Source organism: Ahaetulla prasina, chromosome 1 (genome assembly GCF_028640845.1).
Source record: "Ahaetulla prasina isolate Xishuangbanna chromosome 1, ASM2864084v1, whole genome shotgun sequence".
NCBI lineage: Eukaryota > Metazoa > Chordata > Lepidosauria > Squamata > Colubridae > Ahaetulla > Ahaetulla prasina.
Genome location: NC_080539.1, coordinates 20,600,803 through 20,626,656, shown reverse-complemented (window position 1 = coordinate 20,626,656; position 25,854 = coordinate 20,600,803). Strand labels below are relative to the sequence as shown.

The window sequence follows — 25,854 nt, the reverse complement described above, 5'->3', positions numbered from 1 at the left end:
CAGGAATTAAACAGCAAATCAATCAATCATATGTTAGAATCGTGGATAATTCAAGTCTAATGCATTTGACTAGTTTACTGTATTGTAGTGCAAATACAAAATACTGGGTTAACTGAGTCATGAACTTCCTTATAGGAAATCCTGCCATTGATTGACCCCTAGTTTTGCTTTCTTTGAGTGGTGGCCACCTAGGCAAATACCATTCTGAACTCTTAACATCCCAAACAGCTTTGGTTACTAACGGCATGAACAACTGGATTTAAGCCTCCCTGAATACAAATGAGTTACTAATTTGTGGCTGTTTTTGCCAATCGCAATCTGTTTCCAACTATTCTCATGTGGCTCTTTTTAATTTATATTTTATTGCTTTTTAATTAACAGCAAAAAATGAGTTTGAAAAGGAGCAAAATGCAAGGATAATAGTGATAGAGATATATACAGTTGTCGAAGAGGAAAAAAAAGAAGACATAAAAATAAAATGAAAAAATAAAAGAAATATAAGGGAAAACCACAAATGTGAAATACCATCATCATAATATTTATTTATTTTTATTTATTTATTTTGTCATAACACTATATGTAGGTATCATACAAAAAGATTATATAATATATAAACACATATATGGGTAAATATAAGGAGGTATAAGCATATATGTATATAGGAAGAAGAAAAGAAAAACAATAGGATAGGAACGGTAGGCACGTTTTGTGCGCTAATGCACGCCCCTTATGGTCCCCTTAGGAATGGGGTGAGGTCAATAGTAGACAGTTTTTGGTTGAAGATTTTAGGATTATGGGAAGAGACCATAATACATAATACACAGTTACAACTCTCTATATATTTGTCTAATGCAAATATTATTCAAATACATACATAAAAGGGCAGTGGTGGCACAGTGGTTAGAGTGCAGTACTGCAGGCTACTTCTGCTGATCACCGGCTGCCAGCAGTTTGGCAGATCGAATCTCACCAGGCTGAAGGTTGACTCAGCCTTCCATCCTTCCGAGGTCAGTAAAATGAGGAGCCAGATTGTTAGGGGCAATAAGCTGACTTTGTAAACCACTTACAGAGGGCTGTAAAACACTGTGAAGCACTATATAAGCCTAAGTGCTATTGCTACATATTTCTAATATAGAATAGAATATAATAGAATAGAATTTTATTGGCCAAGTGTGATTGGACACACAAGGAATTTGTCTTGGTGCATATGCTCTCAGTGTACATAAAAGAAAAGATACGTTCATCAAGGTACAACATTTACAGCACAATTGATGATCAATATATCAATATAAATCATAAGGATTGCCAGCAACAAGTTATAGTCATACAGTCATAAGTGGAAAGAGATTGGTGATGGGAACTATGAGACGATTAATAGTAGTGCAGATTCAGTAAATAGTCTGACAGTATTGATGGAATTATTTGATGGAATTATTTGATGGAATTATATTCTTACGGTAAAGGCAAAGGTAAAAGTTTCCCCTGTCCAGTCGTATCTGAATTTAGGCGGGAGGTGCTCATCTCCATTTCCAGGGGAGCCAGCATTGTCCAAAGACGCTTCCATGATCATGTGGCCAGCCTGACTATGCACCAAGGCATATGGAATGCTGTTACCTTCCCACCAAAGTGGTACCTATTTATCTACTCACACTTCCATGCTTTTGAACTGCTAGGTGGGCAGGAGCTGGGACAAGCAAGGTGAGTTTGCCCCGTAGCATGGTACTCAGATCTTGAATCCGGGTTGTTAGCTTTCCAGGTTGTTAGCTCAGTGTCTTTAACCATTGAGGCATCGTGCCCCCTATATTTACAGTATATTACCTTTTTTAACCTCCTGTATTGTGTATTGATGAATCCCGCATTTTATTGTGTTCATCTATACAAAGACTACGTCTAGAGGTGATCTGCTCATCAGTGGCACCTGCAGTCAACTCCTCAATGAGTAAAGGGAGCTATAGATTTATCTTTCCAATACTGCACAATACCAAAATAAATGTTTTAGCCATAGAAAGGGCACAGAGAATTATTTGCGTTATTCAGTTTTCAAATTCCATGCACAAAGTATATGGTTCAAAAGAATATTATCTCCTGAAAATATTAGTTTTGGTTGCACAATCATATTTATATAATCCACTCCTTTCTCCCAAAACTTAGTAAGTATAGGACATAGTAGAAACATGTTTCAAAGATGCATTATTCTGGTTGCATCTCTAAGAAAGTGTTGTTTTTGACAGCCTCTTCCTTTTTTATACAAAGCTATTTTCAAGTGAGTTGGATCTGTGGTCTAATAAAGGAGGAACTAGACCTAGGCGGACAGGGCTTTGAAGTTGAGGATTACCTGTACTTCTGGAAGAACAGATAGCCTTGGTTGAAATATATAGATAGTTCTTGATTTTAAATCTATACCCCCCTCTCTCTAGTTGCTTAACCAAGACTAGCTACTTGTCCTTCCAGATTATGCCGTGATCACTCTCTCTCTCTCTCTCTCTCTCTTTCTCTCTCTCTCTTTTCCTCTCTCCATCTTTTTTTTATTTTATTTTTTTTATTTTGTCACAACAGTATACACAAACATCAACATAAAACAACAATACATCATATAAACATATATATAAGCAAAAGTATGCAACAACTATATTAATTTGATATAATGAAAGGGAACAATAGGACAGGAACGGTAGGCACTTTTGTGCTCTTATGCACGCCCCTTATAGTCCTTTTAGGAATGGGGTGAGGTCAATAGTAGACAGTTTTTGGTTGAAGTTTTTGGGATTTTGAGAAGAGACCACAGAGTCAGGTAGTGCGTTCCAAGCGTTAACAACTCTGTTACAGAAGTCATATTTTCTGCAATCAAGATTGAAGCGGTTAACATTAAGTTAATTAATTAATTAAGAGCCTCTGCCTCTCCCTGTCCTTCTCCCTCCCTCCCTCTCCCCGTCCCCTATCCTTCCCCACCCTGCACATATTATCCATGTGGTTAGACTTTGTGCAAGAGGTTTTGTTAACTATTCTTTTGGGGATTTGCTCGCTAAGATCAGGGGAGGGTTTCAAAACCCATCGCTACCAGTTCACTCGTGGGCACGTGCGCGCTTGCATGTGACTCTTCTGCGCATGCGCAGAAGCATCCAGGCGGATGGGCAGAGCCTCCCACCCAGTGGTGAAATCCAAATTTTTTTACTACCAGTTCTGTGGGCATGGCTTGGTGGGAGTGGCTTGGTGGGCATGGCAGGGGAAGGATATGGCAAAATCTCCATTCCCACCCCACTCTGGGACCAGCCAGAGGTGGCATTTGCTGTTTCTCCAAACTACTCAAAATTTCCGCTACCGGTTCTCCCAAACCTGTCAGAACCTGCTGGATTTCACCCCTGCTCCTACCGCCACCACTACCAGTTCACCCGACCCAGGGCGAACCAGTAGCAACCCACTGCTTAAGATTTTGTTCAAGACTAGTAGTCTAAGCATTCACGGCCAACCCTGTCATTAGATAGAGTGAAGCTGTTCCCTCCTGGTAGGAGATCTCCAACTAAAGTATCAGGCAATCTCCCTTGGGCTGTTAAGTGATCTTCAGCTTTAGAGAAAGATCTTCATGAATGCCATTTGGTCAGCATCTCTGTGATATGACTCATTGAACTTATTTTGTGCATTTGGTTGTGAAGTAGTCCTTGCATTTTGTCTAAGCACTGGCAAAATTGTATTGTCTCAACTCCTGTAGGTGCTGACTGCAGAAAAAAGTGTCCATGAGCATCGGCAGGGTGTCCTTTCCTTTCCCCATGATAACTGGGGCTTGGAAAATATTAAAGAGTGTGGATTGCATAAGGAGAATGTGCTATTATTTTAATAACATTGATATTATTATTATTTGTATATTATATAAAATTTATAATTAATAATAATATTAAAAATGTTATTCATATACTAAAAAATATGAAAACAGTACCAGAATTGAGTATTTCTCTGTTTCTGTTCTGAACATATGAAAATATGAATGTTTGCAGTATGTATTACTAAGTTTACTTGTTTGGCCAGATAAAACTGAAAGTGGGAAATATTTGGAGCCCTATCATAAAAGTAAATCTTACCATTAGCTTTTATCGTATTTGTCCTAGATTTCTGGTTTATAATTAATCCAGAAAAACTGTCATCCCAGGAAAAGTGTTGCAGTTTGTTGTCAGAACATGAATTAAAAATTATCTGCTGGAGTGACTGAATCATACTATAACTATCTCTGTTTCCTTGATGTTTAGTACAACAAATTTGACTTTAAATTACGGTTTCCATCCTAGGAAGTTGTCACTTTTGTAGATGCAAGGGCTGGGGTCTTCTCCTGCAAGAGAAAAAAACCTTCTTGCATGATTTAAGAAAATACTTTTGCAGAGTTAGGGTTAATTTTGCAGCTGGAATGCTCCAACACTGGAAATTTTTAAGAAAATGTTGGATAACCATCTGACTGAGATGGTGTAGGGTTTCCTGCCTGGGCAGGGGGTTGGACTAGAAGGCCTCCAAGGTCCCTTCCAACTCTGATGTTATGTTATGTTATGATTCGCATGGTATCTGTAGCCTCCTGGCACCACCCTGCTCCTTAAAGGAGTGTATTTTTCTGAACTTGCCTTTGATATAATTATTCATTCTGGCAAAAAAAAGGAACATAGGATATCCTTATCCAAGATCCCAGGGTTATTATGGGATCATATATGTTTACTTTGCACTCAGCAGATCTCATTTGCTGAGTTTTCAGGCTAAGTGTTTTTACCTAGTTTAGCAATCCCACCTGACTGTCAAAATAGTTGGCTAAGACTGACACTTGAAGCTTTTCTGTGCCAAAAATGGTCGTTAGTTTCTGAAAGATAACAGAAACAAGAAATCCTCGACTTACAACCACAATTGGGACTAGACTTTTTGTTGCTAAGCAAGAAGGTTATTAAGTGAGTCATACTTGATTTTATGACCATTTTGTCACTAGCTATTACCCTGTTTTCCCCAAAATAAGACATCCCCTGATAATAAGCCTAATTGAGCTTTTGAGTGCATGGCAATAAGGCCAAGCGCTTATTTCAGGGTTCAAAAAAATATAAGACAGGGTCTTATTTTCGGGAAAACATGGTAATTGAATTATTTGTTAAGAGAATCAAGTGATCATTAAATAGATCCAGCTTCCCCCATTGACTTGTTGATCAGAAGCCAGTTGGGAAGAGTTGCAAATGGTGATCATATGATCCCAGGAACTCGTCAGAAATACATGCCAGTTGTTAAGTGCCTGAATTTTGATCAGGTGACTGTGGGTGCTGTCACCGCCATAAATATGAGGACCAGCCATAAGCTAATTTTTTCACTATTATAACTTCGAACCGACACTAAACAAATGAATGTAATTTGGTGGAATGCCCACATGCTTTGCTATGCCAAAAGTCCTAAATTTGATCCATGGCATTTTCAATCCCAATTAGTACTGATGTGGAAATGCGATTGTTGTTGTTGTTTCTATAGAGGCTGTTTCTTGTGATCTTATAAACCTTGCAATAGCTAGAAAGGAGGGTGTGCATCTTTTTTGAGAAACACTATATTGTTGTGAATTGCCCCTATTGCAATACTAAATATTTAGGGATGGCTTGATCATGAATGGACAGATAAAATCTTGAGCTTTAAAACTTGCCAAGATACAAACTGCTATTATTGGTGAAGTTGTAACCAGATCTGACCAATTTTCAAATAGTCTATCTGTATCATAGGAGAGCTGGTAGAGTTTATTAGGTATACTATGTCTGGACTGCAGACATCCAGCCACTAGGTGGGAGCAAATAAGGTATTGTATCTCTCTTTGCTGCCATCGAGTGGCAACCTGATTTTACAGCCAAAGTTTTATACTGTATTAGCTATAAACATATATTGATAAATTGTCTTGGGCTATGTGGATAGCCACAAAACCTTCCCAGATTCTTATTAAGAGTTGGAAGGCATTTAAGGCTGTTGGTACCATCATCAATCAAAATGTCTGTCACAGAATGCACAGACAAAAATACCAGCTGCCAGCATAGAAATGCAGAAACATCCATTCTTATAGTTGTCTGGATTTTTGCAACCCCAGATGAGGAAGCTCTAGAACAAAAGAAGCCATCAAGTTCCAGATCTTCCTCGGTATTATTGCTAGGTATATGTAAGCTTCTAGTCAGGTAGGTAAGTCTGTAGATAGTGGTCCTGCTACGGTCATTTATGAAATCTCCTAGGAAGACCGTTTTAATTGGTGCCTGAACTTCCTGGCATCCTATGTCAATGCTGGTCAAAAGGTGAGGTGGTAGTAAGTTAGGTGAGATGTTGGAAAAATTCTGCCAGGCCAAGTGGTCAATTCTGGGGGAAGACAGATAAAACAGTATATCCAGGGGTGGACTGCCAGGTGTTCACAGGGGTTCGGGAGAACCTCTAGCTAAGATTCTGTGTAGTTCAGAGAACCCCCAAATCCCACTCCTGGCTGGCCCTGCCCACCCCACCCCACTCCTCCCAGGAGTCCCCATGCTGCCCGTTTTGGATGCAGGTAAGTGCAGGGCGCATGCGGAGGCTCAGGAGGGCAAAAAACGGGCCTACTGGAAGTTTGGGAAGGCCAGAAATGGGCCCATTTCTGGCCTCCAGAGGGCCTCCGATGCCAGGAGAGGACATTTTACCCTTCCAGAGGCTTCAGGAAAGCCTCTGGAGCCCGGGGAGGGAAATGCTCCCCCCCCACTGTGGTGCAGGAGGCTGACTAGGCCACGCCCACCATGGCCACGCCCACCCAACAACCCAGCAGAGAACCCCTTGCTAAATTTTTTGAAGCCCACCCCTGAGTGTATCTCAAGAGTTTGCATCTTACTATTGTATGCATTCCTTGGATCTTGATAACAGAGTTGCACTTGGTTAATTAAATGGAGATCACCAGGAAAGATCCTGGAGCACAGGGGAGCTGCCAGAGGACTGGAAAAGAGCTGATGTAGTTCCCATCTTCAAAAAAGGAAAAAAAACAGATCCAGGAAACTACAGACCTATCAGTCTGACCTCAATACCGGGGAAGATTCTGGAAAAGATAATCAAGCAACGAATCACCGAACACCTAGAAGCAAACAAAGTAATAACCAAAAGCCAACATGGGTTTGTCAAAAACAGATCATGCCAGACTAATCTTATCGCATTCTTTGACAAAATGACAAAATTAGTAGACCAGAGGAATGCTGTTGATATAATTTACTTGGACTTCAGTAAAGCATTTGATAAAGTAGACCATAACCTACTACTAGATAAAGTAGAAAAATGTGGGTTAGACAGCACCACCACCAGATGGATTCAGAACTGGCTGACCAACCGCACTCAACGTGTAGTCCTCAACGGAACTACATCCACATGGAGGGAAGTATGCAGTGGAGTACCCCAAGGCTCTGTTTTAGGCCCAGTACTCTTCAACATCTTCATCAATGACTTGGACGAGGGATAGATGGGGAACTCATCAAATTTGCAGATGACACCAAGCTGGCAGGAATAGCTAACACTCCAGAAGATAGGCTCAAGTTACAGAAAGATCTTGACAGACTTGAACATTGGGCGCTATCTAACAAAATGAAATTCAACAGTGAAAAAGTAAGGTTCTACATTTAGGCCAAAAACAAAATGCACCAGTACCGTATATGTGGTACCTTGCTCAATAGTAGTACCTGTGAGAGGGATCTTGGAGTCCTAGTGGATAACCATCTAGATATGAGCCAGCAGTGTGCAGCAGCTGTTAAAAAGCCAACACAGTTCTGGGCTGCATAAACAGAGGATAGAATCAAGATCACGTGAAGTGCTAGTACCACTTTATAATGCCTTGGTAAGGCCACACTTGGAATATTGCATCCAGTTTTGGTCGCCACGATGTAAAAAAGATGTTGAGACTCTAGAAAGAGTGCAGAGAAGAGCAACAAAGATGATTAGGGACTGGAGGATAAAACATATGAAGAACTGTTGCAGGAACTGGGTATGTCTTGTTTAACAAAAAGAAGGATCAGGGGAGACATCATAGCCGTGTTCCATTAACTCAGGGGCTGCCACAGAGAAGTGGTAGTCGGGGTGTTCTCCTGAGCACCTGAGGGTGGAACAAGAAGCAATGGGTGGAAACTGATCAAGGAAAGAAGCAACTTAGAACTAAGGAGAAATTTCCTGACAGTTAGAACAATTAATAAGTGGAACAACTTGCCTTCAGAAGTTGTGAATGCTCCAACACTGGAAATTTTTAAGAAAATGTTGGATAACCATCTGACTGAGATGGTGTAGGGTTTCCTGCCTGGGCAGGGGGTTGGACTAGAAGGCCTCCAAGGTCCCTTCCAACTCTGATGTTATGTTATGTTATGTTAAATACCAGAACTGTAGGGCAGATTGTGGAATTGAGGGAAAAAAACACATCCTGAAGAAGACAATGGCAAGCCAGTTCCATATCATTGCCAAGAAAATTGCATAAATCACTAGGGCTCTGCTGCCCCCATTGATAAGCCCATTCATTATTCATTCTTTCAGGGACCCTTGACTTTACTGGTATTTGCCAGAAGCGCCCCTTCTCAATTTTTGATTGAATGTGATTTGTGTAATCTTTTGGGTAGGCCTAAAATTGTCTAGTACCTGAAGGGAAGAAACTCTGCCTCTACTGAACGTGTTTCATGAAACTGGGTTTTAAAGATAAGACTTAAGTTTTGTATTGGATCAAACCCAGCTATTGAATTATTCCTACAGAAATGGTTAGCTGGTTGGCTGCTGAAAAGTTATAAATAGATCTCAAGTACAGTAATAAAAAGTTCAGCTCTGTGACTTCAGGGCAGAGGGTTGACTAATCCTCTAAGGCTCAACAGAATGTATGATGAGAACGATGGCTGAATATTCAAAAAGTGTTCCAATATTTCTGACTATGTTGATTATTCTACTTCTGTCCTGATCATCTGCTCATCCAGTCTCCCTTTGCTTGCATGTTTGAGAGAAAATTGATTCCTCAACACAATTCCATGTTGTTGTTTTTAAAATCATTCTCAGGTTGCTGGCAGAGTTCAAGGCTATACAGGTAGTCCTTGACTTACAACCATAGTTGGGCCCAGAATTTCTGTTGCTAAGCATGATGGTTGTTAACTAGTCAGGCATGCTTTGCCGACCTTTATCATCAGTTAAGCAAATTACTGCAGTTGGTAAGTGAATTCTATGGCCATTAAATGAATCTGGCTTCCTCCCATTGACTTTGGTTGTCTGAAACCCTCTGGGATTGTTGCAAATGGCAATCACATGACCCTGGGCACCGCAACCCTCTAAATACCTGCTGGTGGCCAATCGCCTGAATTTTGCCCGCATGACCGTGGGGATACGTGCGAGGATGGATTGTAAATTAGTTTTTTTTAAAAATGTCATTGTAACTTTGAGCAGTCAGTAAATGAGTGGTTGTAGGTTGAGTGGCTGTATTAAACCAAGCTCCACAGCTACATCTTCTCACCCTTGTCTCACAGAGACAAATCTCTTTGTGGTTTTGGATCCTTTTCTTTCCTTCAATATCAATTCATAGATTTCACGATATCTTTTCATCTAGAAAAAGCCTGATAGGGAGAGAGATGTGATTTCGGTGGTTAGAATGTAGTATTGCAGGCATACTCTGCCCACAGCCTGGAGTTCGATCCTGATGGGCTCAAAATTGACTCAGATTTCCATCCTTCTGAGTTTGGTAAAATGAGGACCCAGATTGTTGGGGGCAAGATGCTGACACTGTAAACCTCCCAGAGACTGCTATAAAGCACTATGGGATGGCATATAAGTCTAAGTGCTATTGTTGTTGCAAAGAAATTAACAATTAGAGAGGCTTGGTCTGCTGTCGCTGGTGATCACATCAAGAGGCTCTGATCCCCTTCTGAGAAAGGTAGGTGGGTGGGGAGTGGTGACTATGCCCAATAATTCTCAATATAACTCCACAAACAAGTAACTGTGAAATAAACTCTTAAAACCCAAACCACATTCAGGAGAACAATTCCAAGTGCAAATTTGAATTTCAGCCTCCTTCAAATCTGAGGGAAACCTTCATCTTAATGACTTGAGAGAACCTTTCACAAATCACAATATCTTTTATGATTAAACGTTAAAACCTCTTCTGTTTTTTTTTTTGAGGGGGTAGGGGCAGGGGTGAAATTACCTTCCCTACCAGTTTGCAAATGTGCATGCGCCATGCGCGCACCATCGTCTCCGCATGTGCAAAGCCTTCTGCACATGCACAGAGGCTTAAAATGTCGCAAAAAAGCGACATCATGACATTCGTGCGCGTGGGCGGAGCCTCCTGCAGCTGCCGCTACTGGTTCGCCCGAGCCGGATAGAACTGGCTGAATTTAATCCCTGGGTGGGGGGTGGGGGACAAATACTATTTTTTTTTCTGTCAAAGAAATCAAAGAGCACCTTTAAATATCGTGACAGAGAACTAGGTTGCTGCTTGACTGGCATTTCCCAGGGTGGAAAAAAAAACTAAGCTGGCAGTCATGGGTAACAGCGCGTGAAGGAATCCATGAAGCCTGGAGAAGATGAACTATTTTATTTTTTTATTGTCTCATATAATTAAAAAGAGAGAGTAAGAGAAATTCCAAGCGCACAGATGCACACACATTTGGGGCACATCCACCCACATTGCACCACAAAAGAACTGGGAGAAATTAAAAACGAACAGCATCCCACCTGTATCAGGGTGGGATCTGACCACTGAAATCAGAAATAGATACAGAGAAATCCATCCTGCCTGGATAATTAAACCTTTCCTGTTCTTTCACCACAATTGCAACGAAACAGACGTGTTGCTCATTCTTCATTCCAAACTACGATTCCAAAGCTGTCACTTTCAATTGGAAGGGCGTCTGTCATTTTACTTATTTTTATTCACCTGCCCTTTTGTCTGGTATTTTGGGGCCAGCAAGAAACACACCCAATTGCGTATAGGAAACAGAATTTTTGAAAGGTGCCATTTAAAAAAAATGTGACCTGCCTCTGAAAGAGATCATCTTTTGTGAGGCAAGGCTACAAAAATGGAATCTGAACTGAACTTCTGTTTTATTCCCCCGGTTTTATTTTTTAAAGCCTTCCATTCTGAAAAAGAATATTTAACCTTTTAAAGTTGTTTGAGGATGCCAGGGAAATGTAAATGAAAAGTCATCCCCATTCTGAGCTTGTGTAATGTAAAATGTACATTGGGCATTTGGTAACATGTGGCTTTCAATCTGAGTATTATAGTTGGACCTGGGAATGCTGGATGATATGAAAGACAATTAATAATTCAGAATTAAAGTTGGTACTTTCTGCATTTAGTTACACAGTACATAGCTGTGTGCAGCAGCTGCCCAAAAAGCCAAAACAATTCTAGGTTGCATAGACAGAGGGATAGAATCAAGATCACGTGATGTGTTAATATACTTGGTAAGGCCACACTTGGAATACTGCATTCAGTTTTGGTCGCCATAATGTAAAAAAGATGTGGAGACTCTAGAAAGAGTGCAGAGAAGAACAAAGATGATTAGGGGACTGAAGGCTAAAACATACGATGAACGGTTGCAGGAATTGGGTATGTCTAGTTTAATGAAAAGAATGACTAGGGGAGACATGATAACAATGTTCCGATATGGAGTCAAGCTATTCTCCAAAGCACCAAAGCACCCATACAAGAAGCAATGGGTGGAAACTAATCAAGGAGAGAAACAACTTAGAACTAAGGAGAAATTCCCTGATAGTTAGAACAATTAACCAGTGGAACAACTTGCCACCAGAAGTTGTGAATGCTCCAACACTGGAAGTTTTTAAGAAGATGTTGGATTACCATTTGCCTGAAGTGGTGTAGGCAGGGGCAGGTGCCTAGGCAGGGGGTTGGACTAGAAGACCTCCAAGGTCCCTTCCAGCCCTGTTATTCTATTCTATTCAGCTGCATTTTGTTTCTGGCCTGATTTCTAGCCTGTTTTTGTGGTGTACATAGTAGTCATTAGCTGGTCTAATGCATAAAGTGAATGCATTAGACCAGCCAAGACCATTCCCCTGGGAGAGGAATTCTGGGTGTTGAAGTCCACATATCTTTAAAGTTGCTAAGGATGAGAAAGACATCATTGCACTGAGAAGGTAATAGATAAAGTAGAGGGAAAGGCTGGTTTAACTCATGGTTAGAACTCAGGATGGGCATGCTGAAGTTCCAGTTTCGATCCCTTATATCTATCTCTAGTGAGGACCAGGTTTAAATGAGACAGTGATGAAAAAGTTACTTTTTCATCACTGTCTCATTTAAGCCTGGTCCTCATGAACTTTTTCACTGTCAACAAACCATGCATTTACCACCTTTCCAGGTCTGCAAAGCAAAGTTGAGGTAAAATCATAACCATCGTGGCTGTTTTACTTAACAACTACTTAATGACTAAGTTGCTGTTCCCAATTGTGGTCATTAAATGAGGACTACTTGTCTGGTTGCAGAAATTAATTTCTGTCTAATTAGACTAGATGGCAGGCTCTCCAACAATTTCCCTATACCATCCCTTCATATTTTTCCTAGTTAAATGAAAGTCTCCACAACTTTTGGGCTAGCTATGGATGTGATAGCTGGCAGGCAATCTTTTTGCCAAGCTGACCGTCATTGTCTGAACTTTTTTTTAAATAACTCAAACTGAATATTCTCATGCTGCCATCTGGGTTCTGCCAGCTTCTTGTTTTGTCATTTTATTCTTTTGCTGTCAAATCTTTTTCCATAATTGTACCGCCTCTGTCTTTAAAATCTCTAAGTTGCCTTTTCTTTCGTTGCACATCAACGAACCATCTAATTAAAAAAGTGGCTTCCAGATCTACAAAGAATAGAAAATAGATTTAACGCTGATTGTGTAGAAAAACATAGTATCTTTCTAGCCATTAGTGAGTGATATACAACTGCGAGCGTTTTGCAAATATTTAATTTTTCATATTGTAAAGACCAAAGTATTGGTCCAGGGGTAGGGAAATTCAGGTTTAAATTCATCACTTTGACACTGTTACTATTTTGAGTGAAGGTGATATGTAAATATACAGGTAGTCCTCGACTTACAATAGTTTGCTTAGTGACCGTTTGAAGTTACAGTGGCACTGAAAAAGTGACTTATGGCGATTTTCACACTATGACTGTTGCAGCATCTCCTCAGTCACGTGATTTATATTTGGATGCTTGACAACTCATTCACATTTTATGACGGTTGCAGTGTCCCCAGGTTATGTGATCACCATTTGAATTCTTCTGACAAACAAAGTGGGTGGGGAAACCAGATTCACTTAACAACCCTAATTTATTAATTACTAATTTAACAACTGCAGTGATTCACTTAAGAAAAGTCGTAAAATGGGGCAAAACTCACTCAACAAATTTCTCACTTAGGAACATAAATTCCATGGTCAGTTGTGGCCATAGGTTGAGGACTACCTATAATGAATAAATACAATAATAAATAAAATATATAAACACTGTTTAAATCTGATCGTGTATGAGGAAACAATTTCTTCCTATGGGTTTTGAATACAGCAGTCCTTGACTTCAGTCAGTTCATTTTACAAAGGTTTCGAACTTATGACAGCCTTGGAAAAAGTGACTTACAGCCAGTCCTTGAAGTTATGACTGGTCCACCATCTCCATGGTCCCATGATCACAATTCGGGCACTTAGCAATCACCTTTAGGATGGTTGCAGTATCTTCTCATGTGATCATGATTTGCAACCTTCCCAGCCTGCTTTCAACAAGCAAAGTCAATTCATGACCACATGATTCACTTAACAACTATGTGAGGCTGTTCATGACTGTGGAAATTCAATTAATGACCACAGAGAAAAATGGTGGTAAAATCAGGTCTGATCATGTGACAACTGCATTACTTAGCAGTCAAAATTCTGGTTCCAATTGTGGTCATATATTGTGGACTACCGATAGCATCTGCAGCTTATGAAGTATTCACTAATAGTTTGAACAGAAGAGCCGAATCTGTCATGCGTTCCCAATGCATCTGGAAGGTACCATGTTAGGGAAAGCTGCTATAGAGGAATGATACTTTGTTTTTGACTTTCCCGATCAAATTTCAAATGTTTGGGAATTGCTGACCCAATCCATCTCTTCCTTTCTGTTCTTCTGCAGTTTTCATCTGTAGCTTTATGGTGGCAGCCCCAATATTTGGCTACCTTGGTGACCGTTTCAACAGGAAGATTATTCTTAGCTGTGGGATCTTCTTCTGGTCAGCCATTACCTTCTCCAGCTCCTTTATCACTGAACAGGTAAGAGCTTTGCAGAGGGAATAATATGTGCTCTGCAGCTGGAGGAGTTGGTCAGGTGAGATGTGAGCTTTTGGGATGAAACAGAGGGTGAGGCATTCTGGAGAGGTGTATGGCTCATCTGTTCTACTCATATAAAAATAGCCTCAGTCTCCAGCACTTTGAAGGAAATATAAAGCTCTGATCAGCCACTTGATGTAGACCAGCGGGTGTTGAACCCTGACAACTTTAAGACAAGTTGAAATCCACATGTCTTAAAAGTTGTCAAGGTTGAACACCCCTGATGTAGATGGTATTACAAAGGGGAATGGACAATTAGTTTGTTTTGCACACACAAAACTCAACTTTAGTCACTGGTATCTCCAGCTAAAAAGAGCCATGGTTAGCGCGGTGGTTAGAATGCAGTATTGCAGGCAAACTCTGCCGACTGCCAGCAGTTTGATCCTAACTGGCTCAAGGTTGACTCAGCCTTCCATTCTTCCGAGGTTGGTAAAATGAGGACCCAGATTATTGGAGGCAATAGACTGACTCTGTAAACCACATAGAAAGGGCAGTAAAGCACTGCGAAGAGGTATATAAGTCTTAAGAGCCATTGCTATTACTATACATCGGAAAAATCTTTGGCTGAAATCCTATTTTTACCAGTCAGTGTAGACAGTAATTGAGCAATGGTCTCATTTAGCCTGCTGTCTCTGAGAAAAGGCAGTTTTCCTGCATGCTAGGTAAATCTTGTGGGAGAGCGTCTATTTTGCATAGAAAAGATCCCAGCCCTAATCTTTAGCATCATCAAGCTGGGTTGAGAAAGACAGCCGTGTGAAATCTTGCAGAGTTATTACTAGCAGTACTGAACTAGATAGATCTATTGTCTGATTTGTTGTGATACAGAATCATTGAAGGTCATTGCCTAGCAGTAGAATCCTTGTTTTTCCTTCAGAGGTTGTAGGTTTTCAGTATCTCAAGATGGAGTTGGAAACATGGACCTTAACCCCTGGATTGGCCACCTGGTCAGATCCAAGCCAGTCTTCCAAATTAATATCAGTTATATACCAGCTTTCTGGCTTACAAAGATATATCTGGAGTAGCCCATCTAGTGTCTTCCAGATTTTTTGTAGAATTCTCACCTGTTTCAAACAAATTCTTAGAACATCAGCAAGTTACCAAATTATCTACCTTCACTCTAGTTTCTTTGAACTTTGTCTTTACAAAGTCCCAAATACATTGCTCTTAGATGGAAACTTTTGAAATAAATTAAGCAATCATTTTTCAACTCTATCAGGAAATAGCCCTTGTTCAGGGCGAGCTATAATTCATCCACTTTCTTTTAATTATTTTCTAACAGTTACAACTATAATAACAGGCCTCCAAAGAAAGAATTGGAGCTTTGGATTTGACCTCTTGGTCTTTGGCCAAATATAACAATTTTTAGCGATTTTATGGGCATCACAGACTGAAAATTGGCAGTCAGGGACATTGTGACTTTACAATGCAAGGAGTCTAAAGTCCACTGTTTTAGTGAGGCTGCTTGGTGCTAAAAGGAAGGAAGGAAGGCTGTTTCTAGGGTGATACCTAATTTTTTTGTACTAAAAGTAATGTAACCCACCACCAGCTTCAAGTTTTCTGCTTTCAGAAGCTTTAATATGGGAACACTGTAAATCAGGGGTGTTAAACTCAAGGCCCAGGGGCCATATCCGGCCTGTGAGGTGCTTAGGTCTGGCCCGCAGGGCTGCCCTGGAAACAATGAAGGACTGGAGCGCGGTGCCTCTGCCAGTGAAGATGGGCTGGGGAGCTCTGTTTTCGGCTGCGACGGCCTCCTACAAGCATCTGCCAGCGAAAACGGAGCTCAGGAGGGCCGCCCACGCCCTTCCCAAGCTCTGTTTTTGCTGGCAGAGGGTTTCAGGAGGCCGTCGCATCCGAAAAAAGAGGTTGCCAGCCTGTTCTCGCTGGCAGAGTGCTCGGGCCACCACAGGCGCCCCTGACACGAGTGATATCGAGCTGGACACACCCACCCCAGCCATGCCCACTTGAGATCAAACACAACCCTGATGCAGCCCTCAATGAAATTGAGTTTGACACCCCTGCTGTAAATGAAAAGGGTACTCTGGTATGAGAGTGAACACAAGACCTTTTAACTTTTTACAGGCAATGAGGACATAAAGTAATTCATTCCATTCTTATGATTAGTGATTCTGAAGGTACATACCATTAGTTACACAGCCTTCCCAGACTTGCATCATTTATAAGGTGCAAAAGATGTTCCAGTGGACTATTAGACTGAATCTTGGAAGAGGCCCACAACTCCTCTTCAGACTCAGAGGCCCTGCTTGCAAATTTGGCATAATGTTAAGTTAATTTGACAGGCACTAGGCCCAGTGTATCTTCACGTTGATATCTTATCGGTAAAACTCCCATCTTAGACTTAAGTATCTTTGTCAGCTTCTAAATGGATCCCGAACATCTTTTTCTAGTTTGGTCTGCTTTTAATGTTGATATCAAATTGAACAACAAAGAGATCCCTGCTGCTCTGTTCTAACTGTTTTATTTCTTATATTGGCCTATATCATTGTTTTGGTTACTGCTTTTATTTAATAATTGTGAGAGACAAAGGGTGGGGTTTAGTATTTTTAATTGTAGGGAGGGAGGTCCTAAGGTGATATAAATAAATGAAGTTTGCTTTGTCTGAATCTTCCCCGTTAGCATTAGTCAAATATTGAAAGTCTGTGAATCTATGAATTTATTCTGTATAGTTCCCAAAGCTAGGACAAGAACCAGTAATACCTTAACAGCAGTGGTGGGATTCAAATAATTTAACAACCGGTTCTCTTCCCTAATGATTTCTTCCAACAACCAGTTTGCCAAGCTGTTCAGAAAGTTAACAACCGGTTCTCCCGAAGTGGTGCGAACTGGCTGAATCCCACCACTGCTTAACAGAGGGAAATGCAAACTAGAAATAAGGAAGAATGTTCTGTCATGAGAAATATTAAGCAAATATATCCAACTTGCCTGCTGGAGTCATGGATTCTCCATCACTGGAGATTTACAAGCAAATATTACAGAGCCATTTGCTTGGCTGGGCCAGTGTTTTCCAACCTTGGCAACTTTAGGATGTGTGGACTTCAATTCCCAGAGTTTCCCAGCCAGCATATCTGGCTGGGGTATTCTGGGAGTTGAAGTCCATAGATCTTAAAGTTGCCAAGGTTAAGAAACATTGGCCTAGGGTGATCAAATGAGAATTCCTGCCCAGAAGGTCAGGAGGTTAGACTTGAAAATCTCTATTACACTCCTATGATTCTATGATGACATCAAGATTTAGCCATAATTCTTGACAATATAGCTGGGTGTGATCCCAATTTATTCCCACACTGAAGGTTTGGACTGGGTGTGAAACTTGTGACTTGTCCCTGGCTATCTAAGCATTCATGCCTATCACTTATCACCACAAGCTTGGTTCTTAGAACAAAGTAAATGACAGATTCAGATTATTCAAGATTGTTTTCAATAGTTTCTTGATTTCTGGAAATATGTTAAGTTTGGAAAATCAAACCTGGTTTTTTTAAAAGACCACATTAACATCTGTGTACATTTTAGTACACATTTCTTCATTTTACTTCCAAATTTTGCCTACTACTCTTCTGTTCCCAGATAGATCCCATATGGTACATTATTTCATGAATATATGCATTTTTCTGCAAACGGCCTCTTAATGCACATTTTGAACGTTACTCTATTGGTTTGAAAATGCAAAATGAAGTAAGGTTATATTCAGATGTCAAATAAATCAATTTTATTTGTAGCCTGCACAGTTGAAAGCAAATAGAGAAAAACACCTTGATTCTTCCAGTGTTCACCTGCTTTCTGTCCCTTAAAGTATTATTCTATGAGAATGAGATACTGAAACAAATTATACCACCAGGCTATACTTCAAGTAAAAGTGTCGTCTTTGACTGCTTTTTTTGTATTAAAATATGCTTTTACACATAAGCAAGAACAAGCCTCTTGTTACAGGGAATTTCTATCTTGGTGTTTGACACAAGCTGCCATTTAAAAATGGTGTTGTCTGCTTCGTTCCATAGTTCTGATTTAAGATTCCATCATTTAGTCATTCATATGACTAAAAACACGTAAAGAACATTTGCAGGACTTAGATATGGCTAGACTAGAGAAAAGAAGGACTAGGGGTGACATGATAGCAGTATTCTAATATTTAAGAAGCTGCCACAAAGAAGAGGAGGGTCAACTTATTTTCCAAAGCACCAGAAAGCAAGACAAGAAACAATGGATGGAAACTAATTAAGGTGAGAAGCAACCTGGAGATAAGGAGAAACTTCCTAACTCCAGTGAGAACAATTAACCAGTGGAACTGCTTGCCTTCAGAAGTTGTGGGTGCTTCATCACTGGAGACTTTAAGATGAGACTGCATAGTCACTTGTATGAAATGGTACAGCGTCTCTTGCTTGAGAAGGAGGTTGGACTAGAAGACCTCTAAGGTCCCTTCCAGTTCTATTCTGATTCTGATTCATTTTTTAGAGACCAAAACTCTACAAAGGAAATGCTATCTATATTTTCTCCCTGTCACCAGCATGAGAAGGAAGAATGAACATTGCAGGTTCCACCTTTTTATTCTGTTGTGTCAGGCTATGCCAAGCGTAATATTTGGGGGGAGGGTGGGGGGGGAAGGTTAAGTATGGGATCATCCAGCAAACTGTTTTGAATTATGCAACCACACTGATTTCAGGACCACGCGTGGAAGGGTTTGCTCGTGTCCACATATCAAGGCTCTTTAGTTGTCACTGCTGTTAGGTCACACACGGTTAGCTGCTGGGAAATGGAGCTTGCCTGTTTTGAAACCTCAGTTGCAGAGGCTAATTAATGCATACCTGGTGAGATGAACCAAAGCTGGCTCAGTCACTCAATGGAGCGATTTCCCTCCAGTGGAGAGAAGCTGGCTGTGTTTCATTCATCGGCCGCAGACCAACTGCATTCCGGAGATTGTTCTTCTGCCGTCACACCCAGATGGGGAACGGGCAGCTACTTAGACAGTCTGCCACCTGATTCCACAGGTGAGCTATTTTTATAAAATTAGGATTGCTGCCTCCTAGGGAGGAGCAGGAGTGCATGGCCTGTCATTCCCACAGCCATAATACAAATTATATATCCCAAAGGAGACCTAGTTCCCAAGCCCTGCCTTTTACACTTATTGGATCATTTGACTTTCATGCCCTGTTCACACCGCCCAGTCTTCCTGTCGGTAAAATGGAAAGGATAGTAGTTTGTTGTTTGCAAAGTTGACTTGTCAGATAAAAAAAAAATATTAGCTCATCTTATATGAAGCAGCATGAGAGAAATACTAACAATGTGCAAAATCTGTCCATTCGGGAAATGAATCTTTCCAGAGAATTCCAGAATGTTCCACTTCCCCGCCCTCCATTTTTGGATCAAATTGCTTCTGTTTTGGCAGGTTTACTTCTAGAAACTTCTGAACAGCCCCCTTCCCACAAAATCATGTGGATTGGAGGAGTTTTGGCATGGCCCAGAAGGAAATGGAATCTTTTGGAATTCTCTGGAAAGGTTCAATTCCAGATTGAGAAATTTTGCATATCTCTAGCAAACATTCCGAGAAATAGTGTGCTGATGATGTTGGCTGGAACTGAGGCTGTGTCCCTATGTGTCCTTCAGACCAAGAATTTTTCCCATGGTGTCAAAGATCATAAAAGGGCTTCTTGTGAAAATGGGTGGAATTGAGGAACTGTCAAATGAAATGCAGAAAGGATTGCAATTTTTCTTATTTGCTAAGGGAAAAATGTGGTCCGTACTCCACACCCTTTCCTCTGTAACAGCCCTTCAAGAAGGCTGCTGTCTCTTTTTCCATAGTGTTCCATGGGAAGACATGATAGCAGGCTCCCAATGCTTGAAGTATAGTCTCAGAGGAAGGTAAAGGTTCCCATTACACATATGTGCTAGTAGTTCCCGACTCTAGGGGGTGGTGCTCATCTCCGTTTCAAAGCTGAAGAGCCAGCACTGTCCGAAGACGTCTCAGTGGTCATGTGGCCGACCAAAGGTGCATGGAACACTGTTACCTTCCCACCAAAGGTGGTCTCTATTTTTGTACTTGCATTTTTTACGTGCTTTCGAACTGCTAGGTTAGAAGAAGTTGAGACAAGTAACAGGAGCTCACCCCGTTACGCGGAACTAGGGATTCGAACCGCTGAACTGCCAACCTTTCAATCGAGAAGCTCAGCGTCTTAGCCACTGAGCCACTGTGTCCCTTTTTTTATTTCCCCCATAGCTCACGAGGGTAGGCTTTTATAGCAGCAGATCCAAATTTGAAACAAAGAGGAATTTTCTGAGCATGAGACATACCAAGCACTGAATCAGGCTGCCCCCTGGGACCTCCATCACTGCAGGTTTTCAACCAAAGTCGAACAGCCACTTGTGTGGGGGATGCTGTCAGGATTCCTGTCTTTGGGTGAGGGTTGTATTTGAAGGCCCCCTAAGAGCCATTCCAGGGGGAGATATCATGAAGAAATGCCTCAGGGTGTGTGGGGGGGAGAGCCTTTTTTAGATTTAGAAGCGAGGACAGTCTGACGAGTTTCAGGGCAGCGGAAGGATACACAACAGACATCAACACTCAGCAGTAGCATCCTGTGCTATTCCTAACCAAAAAAAATGTTCAAAACAAATAAATTTCTCAGACAACCTGAGAAGACAGAGAGAAAGCAGGGCGGGGGGGGGGCAGGGGGAGGGGATCGCTGTTCCTCAGGAGAAGATTTTTGACAAATTTTTGCAGATTTCATCACACCATTAGTTGAAATGTTCATTGAGCATAATAATCAAAGGTAGCTAATACAGGTAGTCCTCGGTGAATGACCACCATGGAGCTCGTAATTTCTGTGATTAAGCAAATCAGTTTTGCCCCATTTTATGACTTTTCTTGCCACCGTTGTTAAGTGACTCACTACAATTGTTTAAGATAGTAACATAGTTGTTAAATGAATCTGTCATGTCCCACCCCCCACTCCAACGAACGAGTCAAGGAAGTCCGTGGCAAACTTGGCAACGAAGCCTCTGCACCTTGCCAAGTCCCTTCGAGGTTTATCAGGGCAGGCAGGAGTCCAAATTGTGACTTCAGTGATAGGGTCCGGTATCAGCAAACTCAATAAGACTTTGCTTGACTCAAGGTTGGAATGCCAAAAGCAGGTCCTTTATATAGGCTGTGGGATGTGGCTCCATGACTCAGCATTTATCCAGGCCTGCCCCACCCCTCCTGCTGCTGGCGTTGCCTCTCAGATCTCCGGAAGCGAGGGTACTCCCACACTGAATTGTCTTCAGCTGGATCTGCTGTCAGTAATTCCAGCACCTGGCTGGCTTCCTCTGACGGCTGAGCCAAAGGAACACACGCCGTATGAGTGAGGTTTATCGGGCTTGTTCGTTCACTCCTGGCATCCTCTCCGGGCATGGGGCCAGAGCCGGGGGCTGGAGGCATGACAAGCCATTCATCTTCATTATCAGACTCGGAGTTTGATAACAGGCCCGGTTGGAGACAGGAGGGGCCCGGCTGAGGAGAGGAGGGAGGACGAGTCACAACAGAATCTGGCTTCCCTGTTGACTTTGCTTTGTCAGAAGGTCGCAAAAGGGGATCACATGACCCCGGGACACTGCAACCGCCATAAATTTATGCCGGTTGCCAAGTGTCCAAATTTTGATCAGATGACCATGGGGATGCTGCAGTGGTCATAAGTAAGAAAAATGGTCATGTCACTTTTTTCAATGCTGTTTAGTAACTTTGAGTGGTTGCTAAAATGAGTGGTTGTAAATTGAGGATTATCAGTTATGGCCATAAGAGAAATTCCAAAATCCTCTTCAGATAATACAAGAAAGAATGCACACAAAGAATTTGAGCAGAGAAAGGGGAAAAGCTTTGATGGAGCAGTCATAGCTGCCATATTGATTTTTTTTTAACCCTGTCTCTGTGCAGGGTACAGTCCTCAACTTACAACAGTTCATTTAGTGACCATTTGAAGTTACAAAGGTCCTGAAAAAAATGATTTATGGCCATTTTTCACACTTTTTACCATTGCAGCATCCCTGTGGTCACGTGATTTACATGCGGATGCTTGACAACTGATTCATATTTATGACGGTTGCAGTGTTCCGGGATCACCTGATCCCCTTTTGCAACCTTCTGATGGGCAAAGTCAACGGGGAAGCCAGATTCACTTAACAACCGTGTTACTAATTTAACAACTGCAGGGATTCACTTAACAAATGTAGCAAGAAAGGTCGTAAAATGGGGCAAAACTCACTTAACAGATGTTTCACTAAGCAGCATAAATTCCGGGCTCAATTGTGGTCGTAAATCAAGGACTACCTGTATCATGCTTTGGCAGGCTAGTAACTACCTGAGGAGGGAGGGATTGAGATCAAGTGGACAGTTCCGAGTTTTTCCTTGCCTGTGTTGGGGTCCTTCTCATTTATTTATTTATTTAATCAAATTTATATACCGCCCTATCTCCCGAAGGACTCAGGACTGGCTGCCCCAGACTGGTAGTTATGACATCCCATCCAACCAAGTGGGAAGTGGGAAGGAGAAAGAGGTAATACACATATGCACAAACAACCATGAACGCTGTTCATGGGCCACATGGCCAGGAAACCAATATTCCCTTTTTCTATTTTACTGTCCACTCGGTAATATGGTGTTATGAGGTAACCATTTTTTTTTTCAGACCTCAGGATAGGAAATAAAGCTCTATCATGTCACCAGAGTATTACCACAGCTTACTATCTTGAGGTAAACTTGTTTGTGCCTGCCTAAACAAAAAAGGTAAAAAAAAAAACACCCTTAATTTTGAGCTGGCTATATCGTTAGGGATAAAAATACATACTTAATTATTTTAATGGCTGTGTGTCACAATTCCTGCAACTTCACCAACCATGGTGCAGCAACAAGTGAGCAATTTAAAACTTTGGCCAGCAATGATTTGGGTTTTATTCTCGATAGCAAAAATAGGCTATAAACCCTTAGGGTGTGTCAAGACTGCAGAAAGGTCTGGCTAAAAATATGTTGTTGCATAAGGCAAAAGTACAATTTTGCATAACGAAGTCAACTCAGTTGGTAAAACTAGCGAGAAGACAGTATTTCCAGGGTTTCAATGGGCAGCAAACCGGAGGCCATGCAGCTTCCTCTACTTTCTCTTCTCTCCATTCTCTACTTCCCAAAGATAAGATAAAATCTAACGTCTGTATGGAATCTGCAATGCTTGAAGGATTCAATGCTCTCATTCATAATATAGGTAGTCCTTGACTTACAACAACAGTTCATTTAGTCACCGTTCAAAATTACACAGCACTGAAAAAAACCACTTTTGACCATTTTTCACACTTATGACTGTTTTTCACACTTTGGCCATGATCAAAATTCAGACGCTTGGTAACTGACTCATATTTATGACAGAGGCAGTGTCCTGGGGTCATGCAATCCCCTTTTGCAACCTTCTGACAAGCAAAGTCAATGGAGAAACCAGATCCACTTAACAACCGTGTTACTAACTGAACAATTGCAGTGCTTCACTTAACCACTGTAGCATGAAAGGCTGTAAAAAGGGGCAAAACTCACTTAACAAATATTTCCCTTAGCAACTTAAAAATCTTGGGCTCAGTTGTGGTCGTAAGTCAAGCACTTTTATTGGTATTTTATTCCAAATGCTCCCTTGCTAATTAAGAGCTAGCAGCATGATGTAGGGGCTAAGATGCTAGGCTAGGAGCATGAAGGGCCTTTAGGATTGGTGACCTTGAGCTAGTCTCTCCGTCTCCCTCTTCCTCTCCTTCTCTGTTCCTTTTTTATACAAAGTTATTTTCAAGTGAGTTGGATCTGTGTTATAAATAAAGGAGGAACTAGACCTAGGCGGGCATAATTTTGAAGGATTACCTGTACTTCTGGAAGGACAGATAGCCAATCTTGGTTGAGATGTACAGATAGCTCTTGATTTTAAATCTATACCCACCTCTCTCTAGTTGCTCAACCAAGACTGGCTACTTGTCCTTCCAGGTTCCTTGGTCTCTCTCTCTCTCTCTCTCTCTCTCTCTCTCTCTCTCTCTCTCTCTCTCCCTCCCCCTCCCTCCCTCCCTCCTCCAGCTCCTCCCCCTCCCCCCTCTCTCTCTATCTCTCAGTAAAAATGCTAAGAAATAACACTATTTTGCTAAGCCTTATTTTACACTCATTGGAAATTCACTGTGTAAAGACAACTGTTGAGTTGGTCAAGCATAACTGAGATGTCTTGGGTCTCTTGCTTTCTTAAGAACTTGGGTCTTCTTGTAAACTAAGAGATTTTTTCCCTAGTTTGTTAGGACATTTTTGAGCATTTCTGTTTAGTGCTTTTTCTGCATAGTAATGTCCGTCACTTCCTGAACCTCAGAAAAAGAAGGTGTGATCTCCATTCTCCAAGGAGCAAAGCAGTTGTCCTCAACCCTGACATTTCCCGGATCCCAAAATACTGGGGGTGGGGTGGGGTTGGAAGAAGCCTTGGCTTGTCATTTCTAGAAATTAAATTGGTATGAAACAGATGTAGCTTTGTAGTGCAGATGTGACATTTGGTAGCAAGAGTCTGTCTAAGGGCATGCCAGAATTTTGTCCATGGAATAATTAGATGAGTGTTGATAGCTTATTTTCTGCATTATAAAGTGTCTGGCACTTAAAAAATATAATGAAAAGTATGCATAGTATAGAGGAAATGAACAAATATTGACCTCCAATAACAGTGGAATTTGGGTTACCCATTGAAATAGTTGGCTAGTAGATTCAGGGTTCAGAAAGCAGAGAATTACTTGATGTAAGGGCTCATTAATGTACAAAATTCACGACAGAGAAGATTATTAGCGTATGGGCAAATTTACGGAAAAAGAGAAGTGGATTTAGTAAAAGTATTTAACAGAATAGCAGAGTTGGAAAGGGCATCAGTGATCTTCTAGTCCAACCTCCTTCTCAGGCAAGAAACCCTAAATAAAACAAACAAAATGTTAAAATGTTATTTATATAGTTACTATACATAAACATACTATAAGAGCTATCGGTGGCACAGTGGTTGGAGTGCAGGCTACTTCAGCTGCCTGCCAGCTGCCGGCAATTTGGCAGTTCAAATCTCACCAGGCTCAAGATTGACTCAGCCTTCCATCCTTCCGAGGTCAGTAAAATGAGGACCCAGGGTGTTGAGGGCAATATACTGACTCTGTAAAACCTGTTAGAGAGGGCTGTAAAGCACTGTGAAGCGGTATATAAGTCTAAACACATAAACACAGCTGTAAGTTGCATCCAAAAAAGGCTTACATTTATTACAGTATAAGATGAGCATTTTTTCTGGTGCAGATTTCTGCCATAGAGCTTTCCAATTAGAATAGGATCTTCAGCAAAGAGCAAAAATTTTCATACGATGATTATAATGCAACTTTGGTGTCCTTTATCAGCAATTTATTTTAAAGAAACTAGTTACAATATCAGTAATATAACGGGCTTCTTGCCCAATTCTGCCTTCGATTAGGGATCAAATGATGGCCAAAAATGAACAGCTAAAATCTTCTGTTGTTTGTTAATTTATGGAAGAATAATACCAGGGA

The 25,854-nt window shown here is 41.2% G+C and overlaps 1 protein-coding gene across 1 annotated transcript in view; it reads left to right on the top strand.

Annotated features, from left to right (window-relative positions):
• SPNS2 (SPNS lysolipid transporter 2, sphingosine-1-phosphate) overlaps positions 1-25,854 on the top strand; it is a 145,249-nt gene that overhangs the window by 73,984 nt on the left and 45,411 nt on the right. Inside the window, exon 3 of the mRNA XM_058164339.1 lies at positions 14,114-14,250. Within this exon, the coding sequence (XP_058020322.1) occupies positions 14,114-14,250 (137 nt within the window). The remainder of the gene's footprint in view (positions 1-14,113; positions 14,251-25,854) is intronic.